This window comes from Myotis brandtii, unplaced genomic scaffold (genome assembly GCF_000412655.1).
Source record: "Myotis brandtii unplaced genomic scaffold, ASM41265v1 scaffold854, whole genome shotgun sequence".
Lineage (NCBI taxonomy): Eukaryota > Metazoa > Chordata > Mammalia > Chiroptera > Vespertilionidae > Myotis > Myotis brandtii.
Genome location: NW_005371468.1, coordinates 434,722 through 445,281, shown reverse-complemented (window position 1 = coordinate 445,281; position 10,560 = coordinate 434,722). Strand labels below are relative to the sequence as shown.

The 10,560-nt window shown below is 49.5% G+C and overlaps 1 protein-coding gene across 3 annotated transcripts in view; it reads right to left on the bottom strand.

The window, feature by feature from the left end:
- Window positions 1-10,560, bottom strand: part of SLC43A1 (solute carrier family 43 (amino acid system L transporter), member 1) — a 42,127-nt gene that overhangs the window by 31,042 nt on the left and 525 nt on the right. Inside the window, exons 1-5 of one of the 3 annotated variants that reach the window (XM_014532181.1) lie at window positions 10,477-10,523; window positions 9,661-9,827; window positions 1,206-1,383; window positions 1,042-1,097; window positions 836-912 (exon numbers count right to left, since the gene is read on the bottom strand). In XM_014532181.1, coding sequence (XP_014387667.1) covers window positions 836-912; window positions 1,042-1,097; window positions 1,206-1,383; window positions 9,661-9,814 — 465 coding nt within the window. In that variant the 5' untranslated portion in view covers window positions 9,815-9,827; window positions 10,477-10,523. Of the gene's footprint in view, window positions 1-835; window positions 913-1,041; window positions 1,098-1,205; window positions 1,384-9,660; window positions 9,828-10,476; window positions 10,524-10,560 lie in introns of those variants that run through there. The other 2 variants (XM_005884778.2, XM_014532180.1) reach the window with 2 other exon arrangements.

Genomic DNA, 10,560 nt, shown 5'->3' with positions numbered 1-10,560 from the left:
GGGCAGGCCCCCCGCCACGCAGCCACGCCGGGCAGGGGAGAAGGGACTGCGGGCCCTGAGCCAAGATGCACGGCGGGGAGAAGGGGCCTGGGCGGCTGGGCGGGGACGAGGGATCTGCTTCCTTGGAGAGTTGTGCAATGTCCCAGGCTGGAATGAAGAAGGGCTGAGGGGAAATTCGGCCAAAAACACCCAGTTTGGTGGTCAGGCAACCCTCATCCGAAACAAACAACCAGCTCGAGCCAGAGGCCGGCCCAGCCAGAAACCGCTTCCCCCACCCCACACGCATGAGCCTTGAACCCTAGACTCACCCACAACACAAACATACACGCTTAAAGTCACACACACGCAAAGCACACGCATGCATAAGAGATGGGCCCATGTGATAAAGCCATTTTTGTAGGTCAAGTGCCGTCAAGTGTTGGCAGGTTCACACGGTTCAATCCAATACACGCACACATACCTGTGCCTTCGCATGCCCTCCCGGCAAACATACTGTCCCAAGCTGTCCCCTCCCTGTCACTATCACATTACCCACTTTTATTTTCTTTCCGGCACTTATGACTACAGATGTAATGTATTAGTTTACTTGTTTGGGGGTTGCCTGTTCCCCCAACTCCACAATGCAAGCTTCGGGAAGCTGAGGAAGTTCAGTTCTGTTTGTGCTGCAGCCCCAGTGCCTAGAACAGAGCTCAACAGACAGTGTGGGCTGGACACACACACACACACACACACTCCATCTGCATCCACTGGCCCCTCTCCACTCTCACCTTCACTCACTCCTACCCCCACCCACTCCTGGGTGCCCTGCTGACAAGCCAGAGCCTGTCATACTCACCGTGAGTGAAGAGAACGTTAGGCAGATTCCACCAAAGCCATTCAGGGACAGCGCCAGGAATATCAGTGGAGACAGAACTGGGGAGAGGTGAGGGGTGAATAAGGGCACTGGGGAGCTGTGGGCGCCAAGGGCAGAAGCTGGGGTAACATCCACCTACACCCCACTCATTCTTTTCTCGTGGGGGTACCAGAGGCCAGACCTCTCACCTTTGGTGTCCCGAGAGGCCAGGGCCATGAGGGTGCAGGATGCAGCAAAGCAGGTGCTGTGGAGATTGGGGTGGAGAGTGGGACTGTGAACACTGAGCCTCATCTTCCCCTGCAGCACCAGTCCCTGTCCTCGAGTTCCCCCAGGCCTGGCATGGCCACCTCACCTGCCAACCAGCCGTGTGGGCCGGGGGCCAAAGCGGTCCATGAAGATCCCCAGTGGCAGGGTGGTGGCGCTGAGCACGAAGGAGCCGATGGTGAAGCCCAGGTTGAGCATCTTTTCCTGGCTGTGACAGCTGGGCCACCGGAGCTGTGCATCCTGGGTGATGTTAGTGGTGTTCTTAGCTGAGGAGGGGAAGGGAGGGCTCAGCACATAACAGCAGGAGCAGCTGGGTGCAGGAGAGGGCAGCCTGGGATCAGGGTCCTGTGCTCAAATCCCATGCCTCTGATTCGCTGCCAGTCACGTGATTTTGGGGGTGGCCTAGAGTCCTATCTACTCTGGTGGGGAAGGAGCCCCATAAATGTCAGCAGCTAGTATCTTACTCAGGGGGAGTCACACACCTAATCAGAGGCCTCTACTAGCTCACACATGATCACAGACATCAAAGTATTCACCAGGTTGTAAGATTCACTCAATGTCTGAGCTTAGGGTGGGCAGACCCCCAACAGGAAGCACCTTGGAATCTGGGACAGAGTCAGTGAGTGATGCTTAGCTGAGGTAACAAGAATTCACTTAAAACCTGGATGAAGCTTTCCCCATAAATGACATTCTGATTAAAAATAATAATAATAGCTAATATTTATAGAACACTTTTATGTTTCAGGCATTGTTCTCGACAGTCACTGAATTAACTTACAACAGCCTCGTGAGTCAGCTAATAAAGTATCTCTATTCTCCACATGATAAAACTGAAGCACAGAATTAGGCCCATGGCACTGCCCTCCAATACCCTTTAGAAGTCCTCCAGGTAAACTGCCAACTTGGAGTTGTGACAAGTTCACGAAAAAGGCTTGTGGTGGGGGAAGGAGGGTGATTTCACTGCACTCAGTGCTCAGTGAGCCGTGAGGTGGCGGCTCCCCTGCCTATCCGTTACCTAGGCATCATTGCCAAGGGCAAACTCAGGGTGCACCCGGAAGGCAGACAGCCCAGGGTCTGAATTCCCACCACCATCCTTCCCACCGTGCAGGCTTAGACAAGAAACCTCCTCTTTGTGCCTCAGGCTCCTTGCCTGTGAAAGGGAGCAGAGAATGCCAAACCCACGGGGGCTCCTTAGGAGATTCCGCTGGAGAAGGTGAAAGGAGGCATCCGCACAGGGCCTGGCCCAGAGAAGGTGCTCCTGAAATAGCTGATGAAGGGGAGACGATGCCCCCACCCTCAAGGGTCAGACGTGGTCAGCCACTTCTCTAGGTGCTGAGGATCCCACAGAGAATAAGACAGGAAGTTCTCAGCTCTCATGGGGCTTCTATTAGATAGTAAACAAGTAGACGCTGATTTAAAATGGCAGGTGCTGTGGTAGGATGATGTGATTAGTGCCTGAACGCTGGGGGCGGGGATGGGGGAACACCTGCTCGCAACGGTGACAATGACCCGGATTTCAGGTGTTTGAAGGGCTTGCAGGTGGCAGAAGGGTGAAGTGATCTATGTGATAACAAGGAAGAACATAAACTATGTTCAGATCATGAGTGCTGGCTGACCAGGCGCGAAGCACCTGGGACCATGGTGAGTTTCCCATGGGTGGATACCAGCTGCTGAGGAAGCTGGGGAGGGTGCTTAGGCCCCTGGAAGAAGCAGTTAGAGGCTTAGACCACACAGCCTGTGGGGTTCAGACTGGCCCCTTGATTTCTTGATCTTTATGATCACTGTTCATTTCTCCACCAGGTTTGTCTGCGCCCGTTTATTCAGTCTACACTCACTTATTGGACATCTACTGTATGCTGGGCACTCTATTGGGACACTGGGTAAAGCAGGAAGAAATGCAAAGGTCATTTAGGCTAGAGGCTTCAAACAGGGAACCAGCAATGTCCCCCACACAAGTTTCACTTGGCCGGGAAATTTTAACTGGGTGCCAGTTTAAAATCAAGAGTTATTACATAAAAATCCAGAAGTCTGGCTTCTCTGTAAGAAGTCAGATCTGGCCACTGCTGGGGCCAGATGGGGGCCACCCCTCTTCACCAGAGCTTGCCCTCTCTAAGTCACCCAAGTCCTCGCTCACTTTTCGCTCTGACATTAGCCATCTTACCGCTGCCCCGATTTGCCAATTATTAACTGGTTGGCCTCTGTTGGCATTTGAGGTTGCAGCCCCTGAACTAGATGCTGCCCCTGCTCCCAAGTCCTTGACAATCAAAAGACATGCCTCTTACAAATGGTCCCACTAGCTCTACATTAATTAATAGCGGCTTTGTGTGAGGCTTTTTCATGTAGTATCTCATTTAACCCTCACAACAATGATCCCCATTTTATAGAGGATGAGGCTCCGCGAAGCAAAGCAGCTCACGGCCTCACAGCTTCTTACAGGCAGGCTCAGGTTCAAAGTCAAGACAACCTCTGGAGCCAACGCCTCTCCACTGCACCTTTCTGTCCCGAAGCGGGTGGCTTAGCTAGTGTCCCAAGCCAAAGCGCTGCTGCCAAGTAACTTCATCTTCTTACTGGTGCAGAATCCCAGCCCTGTGGGTTGCTAATGGCTCCAGGTCAATTAATGCATTCATTTCTCCGGTTTATCCATCAGCCTCCTGTGAGTTTGACTAACATAAGCTAGTTCCTGAGACCTGATCACTTGATGTGGCTGGAGAAAGCCAGACTTCTGAAGCCAGAGGGAAGCAGGCCAAGATGCAAAGACCTCTCAGACCTCTCCCCAGGTCAACAAAACAGAAGGTTTTTGAAATCCAACCCAACTGCCCCATTTCATAGACAAGTCAGGTGAGGCATGGGGAGTGGGACAGGGAAAACATACTCATTAAGTTAGTGCTGGAGTTAGGCTTATTTTTTTTAATGTTTTAAATATATTTTTATTGATTTCAGAGAGGAAGAGAGAGAAAGAAACATCAATGATGAGAGAGAATCATTGATTGGCTGCCTCCTGCACGCCCCCCACTGGGGATCAAGCCCGCAACCAGGTCATGTGCCCTTGACTGGAATCGAACCTGAGACCCTTCAGTCCTCAGGCCAACACTCTATCCACTGAGCCAAACCAGCTAGGGCTGGAGTTAGGCTCAGAAACCATGAAAAACAGTGTCTCCCCCGAGGTGGTATGCATAGCAGGTGGGGTTTAAGGGGCACATGGAATGGGTTTTATGTTTCATAGTTATTAGCTATATGAATGAGTAACAAAACACACACATGTGTATTTATACATACAAATACACACATGTATGTATAGGAACATATATGCATGTATTAGAAACATGTGTACATATGAATATATTAGAAATGTGTATGATGTGTATGTGCATGTAAGTAATATCAAACCCAAGATTCCAGGCACATTGCACTTTAAGATGAGGCTACCTTTTTTAAGTGGGTTGATTTAAAAGGAAGTACTAAGTAAATAACAGCACCTCTGGCACACAGAAATGGTAAAATTGTGAAGGTGAACTACAAATGACCTGAAAAAAAAAAAAGGAAAAACAGGATCAAGGTTAAACATTCTGCCTCTGGAGTCAAGAGCGTGGCTGAATGCTGGCTCCTCTAGCTGTGCTGCCGAGACCAAGGCTCTGTTATTCCCCCGGCGAAATGGGGATAGTGGTGGCAGCACCTGAGGATGCTGCACACACAAACAGGCACAAAACGATCCCATTTTCTTTGTCTCCCCGACAGTGAGCACTTCCTCACCCCACTGCTTCACTTTCCTGCAGTTGACATAGTCACTTTCACCAACACTCCCAGAGGACTGGGCTCTGCCTGGCTGTCTTGTCTACACCTGAACTCTGGAAGGAGGACTCTAAGCTGCAGGAGGTCGGGGACAGCCGTCTACACTATTTCCGTGAGGCCTAGGATAAAAGTTCCGGAGTCAGGTCTGGGGTTGAATCCTCACTGTGCTCCTTATTAGCTGTGTGACCTCACACAAGTTCCTTAGCATCTCTGGGCTTCAGCTTTCTCTTCTATAAATGGGGTTAAGAAAACATCACATCATCCACCTACATCACACATCTGTTGTGAGGACTAATGATCTAACTAGCAAATAGGAATTGCTTAATTAACTTAAGCCATTGTTTTATTTGGGCACTCATGTGGGATATACAGTAGTGTGTGATAAACTGAACTGTCCCTGTCTAATTCTGAGTCCTCTTTATTTTATTTTTTACCCTCACCTGAGGATATTTTTCCATTGATTTTTAGAGAGAGTGGGAGAGAGAGGGAAAGACAGAGAGAAATATCGATGTGAGAGAAGCACATCAATTGGTTGCCTCCTGCATGCCCCCCCCCCTCCCCCCGACCAGGGCCTGGGCCGGGGAGGAGCCTGCAACCAAGGTCCATGCCCTTGACTGGAATCAAATCAGGGACCCTTCAGCCTGCAGGCCGATGCCAAGTCCTCTTTAGATGTGATGCCCTTCCAGGTGGGTCAGTCACCCACCCAGGCGGTCCCTCAAGAGAGGGACAGCAGAAAGCACTGAGAAGACAGAGGGTGTGGCCAGGGAACCCCAAAGCCGACACTAATGAACGCCTCACATCATTGTACAGACTTAGAGGTGGAGATTCAGAGAGGGTAGGTGACTTGCCTAAGATCACACAGCAAATGCTGGCAAAGCTGGGTCCAGAACATAATAACAACCCCCACCAGTTGTCTGAATTTTGAAATCTTGCTCTCATTTCATTTTCACAACAGCCCTGAAGTAAGGAGTATTGTTCTATTTTTATAGCTGGAGTAACTGAGATAGTAAGAAAGTTAAGTAACTGGCTCACATCAGCCGACCAGACCATAGCAGAGTTGGAAGTGATGCTGCCTGTCTGTTTCCACACACTATGGGGACACAGATTCCTGGGCTAATCCTATGTCCTTGGGACCCTGTAGAGAGAAAGGTTGAGGCCACAGTAAATGGGGCTTTAAGAAACAGAAAGCTGGCATTTTTCATAGGGTGGCATGACTAGGCAGAATAGGGTAGAGCACCCCCAATCAGCCTGATGTCTCAAGGATTGAGGCTGGAGCCCCTTGAATGAAAGAGAGGTGAGGGTAGAGAGACATGTGCCCTGCTTTCCAAGAGTGGACAAATAAGGTCTGAGAACAGGAGAAGGGTTCACTTCGATCACCTCTAGTGATCCCAAACAACCAGCTCAGATGTAAACTCCTTCTGGGCAACTCAAAACACCAAGTGGATACCTCCCACCACATACAAAAATTAACTCCGAATGGACCAAAAATTGAAATGTAAGAGTAAACCTATAAAACTCTCAGGAGAAAATATAGGCATAAGTCTTTGACATCTTAGATCTGGCAATGGTTTCTTAAACATGACACCAAATGACAAATGGCAAAAGAAAAAATGCATAGAGTGGACTTCATCAAAATTGAAAACTTTTGTACTCCAAAGAGCATCATAAAAATGTGAAAAGACAACCCACAGTGGGAGAAAAAATTTGCAAGTCATTATCCTATAAAGGACTTGTATCAGGAATATAAAGAACTCTTACAAGTCAATAATAAAAGGGCAAATAATACAATTAAAAATTGAATAGATGTTTCTCCAAAGAAGGTATACCAATGGCTAAGAAGCCTATGAAAAGATTCCCAACATCATTAGCCATCAAAAGATGCAAGTCAAAATACAGGAGGTAACACTTTATGACCACTAGAATGGCTATAATAACAAAGATGAGTAATAACAAGTGTTGTCTAGGCTGTGGAGAAACTGAAACCCTCATACAACACTGGTAGGCATATAAACTGGTGTAGATACTTTGGAAAACAGTCTAGCAGTTCCTCAAAAGGTTAAACAGAGAGTCACCCTATGGCCCAGCAATTGCACTCCTAGGTATATACCTAAGGGGAAGAAAAGCGTATGTCCACACAAAAACTTGTACACAAATAGGGTCATTATGTATAAAAGCCAAGAAAGTAGAAACAATGCACATGGCCATCAACTGATGAATGGGTAGAGTGCGGTAGATCCATACAATGGAGTATTAGTCACAATGGGAAGAAACCTAGTCCTGACCTGTGCTACCACTGAGATGAACCTTGAAGACATCATTCCAAGTGAAAAAAAGCCTGTCACTGAAGACCACATATTATAAGGTGCCATTTATATGCAATGTTCAGGATATGCCAATCTATTATTGCCATAGGCAGACCTATGACAGAAAGTAAATGAGCAACTGGGGGGTTGAGGGCGTTGAGGAGAGTGAGTACTGCTACTGGACACAGGGTTACCTTCTGGTGTAAAGAAAATGTTTTAAAATTGATTGTGATGATGGTTGCACAACTCTGAATAGACTACAAACCATTTAATTGTATACTTTATTTTTGGTTGTTGTTCTTTTTTCTTTGCAGACATTAAGTACATTTACTCAACTGCAACTATTTCTTCAAAGACCACTTCTTTATTTTTAATAGGTTTTTTTAAATTTTATTTTTCAAGTTTTCAATTACAGTTGACATACAATATTATACTAGTTTCAGGTGTACAGCATAGTGATTAGACATTCATATTTCTTATGAAGTGATCAATCACATGATAAGTCTATTACCCCTATGACACCATAGTTATTACAATATTATTATTATTTGTTGTTGTTGTTAATCCTCATCTGAGGATATTTTTCCATTAATTTTTAGAGAGCGGAAGGGAAAGAGAGAGACAGAGAGAAACATCGATGTGAGAGAGACACATCGATTGGTGGCTTCCTGCACACATCCTGACCAGGGCCGGGGAACCTATAACCAAGGTACATGCCCTTGACCAGAATTGAAGCCAGGACCCTTCAGTCCGTGGGCCAACGCTTTATCACTGACCCAAACAGGCTAGGGCTACAATATTATTGACTATATTCCCTGTGCTGTAATTTACATCCCCGTAACTGTTACTAAATTGTATTATTTAAATGGGTGGATTGTAAGGTATGTGGCATATCTTACTAAAGCTCTTGTCATTTTTTTTAAACTCAGGTGGAAGGATGGGCAGCAAAAGAGAAGCAGGAGTTTGGGGATGATGGAAATATTCTATTTTAAATATTGATCATGGTGATAGTTCCTGAAGTATACAAATTTGTCAAACCTCATCAAAATGTGTGACGTAAAGTAATCTTCAATAAAGTTGATTTCTAGGAAGAAGGCAGGAAGAAGCTACTGGATTGGCAGTGGCAGGCGTCAAGGCCACGAGGACAAGTCCTCCCTAGTCTCCAGGGTAAACAACTCTAAGGGGACCTGGGTTCCCCACCTGCATTTGCAAATGGGGTTTCCCAAAACCCTGCTAGCTCTCTGCCTGGTTCTCTCAGCCACCCTGAACGCCTATCGCTTCATCCCAAACCCGCTCCTCCTGACCCGACTTACCTCCCCAGGCCAGCTGCCAACTCTAATCTCACCTCCTCCAGCACCAGCACCCTGTCATTGGGGCCATCCCTTGATGCCACCTGCTGCTTCCTTACAGATAACGGTGGCAGGGGCGGAGCAGCCTTTGGTGGAGCAGGTGCTGCCCAGAGCAGAGATCAAGACCCTTCCAGCGCTACCCCCAAGGCCTCAGCTTTCTCCCACAACCAAGGTAGGTGCCCAGAGGGAGTTGATTTGAGGGGCCACGTAAAGTCAAGACACTAATATTTATCAAGCACCATTGACTCTCACAGCAACCCCATCGTCTCCTCATTTTGCGGACCAAGCAATTGAAGCTCAGTGTTTTAGGGAACTCGCTGATGTCACCCACATGGTAAAAGTAGTAGAAACTGGAATTCAAACCCAAGCTGGTCTTCCCCCAGAAGCCTGTTCCACAATATGGAGGCTGGAGGAAGAATGAGAAGGGCCAAATCCCACGCCCATCCAGGTGCTTAGGCTGAGCTTGTTGGCAGAGCTCTCCTCCTCAAAAGAGGAGGATGCCCTTTCAGCAGACGGCCCAGAGCAGTTAAGGAATCTTAGAAATGGAATGTCAGAATTCCCACTCCCTCACGGGGGTCACACAGAGTCAAGGTTATTTTAATGGAAAATAGGAGCCATCCACAATGCCTGGCCTTAAAGGAAATAAGGCTTTTATTAACTTTGTACAAAAGGGTGACTGAAGACCTGGGGACTCAAGGTCCTGAAAAAGGACTGCAGGCCCTTTCTAGTCAATTATTATGTAGGCTCTCCTGTGCCTTATTCAGCCCGTCAGAAATCCCTCACCACTTAGCTGTAGCATTTCCCCTTCTAGAAGTCTCCATCATGCTCTAGACCTGGGGCTGCCAGAGGCTTAGGACTCTGCCAGTCAGTCCCAGGATGGGCATTCGGCATTCAGTGAAGACTGGATTAGATAAACTGGGTAGAGTGGGCAGAGTGCCGCCCAGCCTCTAGTCTAGATGAAGTTTGAAGAGGTCTAGAAGCGGGCTGTCCAACTTCCTGCCCAGTGCTCTGGTTTAAGCAACCCTGCTTTCTGTCCACTCAACCGCCTGTCCTCCAGTGTCCACCTCCCCCTCCGCTGCCCCTCTCCCCTTCTTGGGCATACCTGGGCACAAGCTGGAATAGAAGCCCTCGTTCTTGAGCATGATCAGCAAGGAGCCCCAGCCCAGGAGCACGGCAGAGAAGAAGAGATTCTCCACCACGGCCGTGCAGGCCATCCACCAGCGCCTCCGGTACGCCTGCTGCAGCGTGGGGGCCATGCTGGCCGAGAGCCTGCACAGGAACAGAGCGCTGAGCGAAGGGCCCCCCATCGGCCCCTGGTAAGGGTCCTGCATTCTGGTGGCTCCTGAGACCCCTCGAGCCAGCCCCTGAGGGGGCCTTCATGGAGGCCCCATAGCTCCCTGGGCTTTTCAGAGGGTGCCGCGGAGCTGGCTCTGGGCGCGCTGGCAGTGCCAGGGGCGCACGCGGCACTGAGCTCCCGCCAGGCCGCTATCAGAGATGAGAAAGGTCCCGTCTGCGCGCACAGCTTGCTGGAGCGCCGCCAGGCTCTTCCACCCCAGAAGAGGACGCACTCCCAGGGCCAAACCTGCACTTCCCCAGGTCCCCAAAGGTCAGCAGGGGCAGAGCGCGCTCCGAAGCCACCAACGGCCAGCATCCGGCCTCCCGCGCCAGGAAGGACCCCCCAGAAGCAAGCGGGAGCAGGAAGGGGAAGTCTGAAGCTGGCCTAAGACACCCCCCTTCCTGTTGCCCCAAGAAGACCACTCCTCTCCTCTGGGGCTGGGCGACAGCTAGCCCTCCTCGACTTCGCAACAGGCCACCCGTGTCCCTACAGTTTCTCGATCCCAGCCAACAGCTGCCACGTGGACCAAGACCCGGGGTGGGCACACTGGCGACCCCAGCGCCCTGGGCGCCCCTCACTCACTCCTTAGGGCACGGAGCACCTCGAGGTGCACCTCGGAGCCCGCCCTCCAGCTCCTGCCCGGGGAGGGGGCTCGGGCTCCGGCAG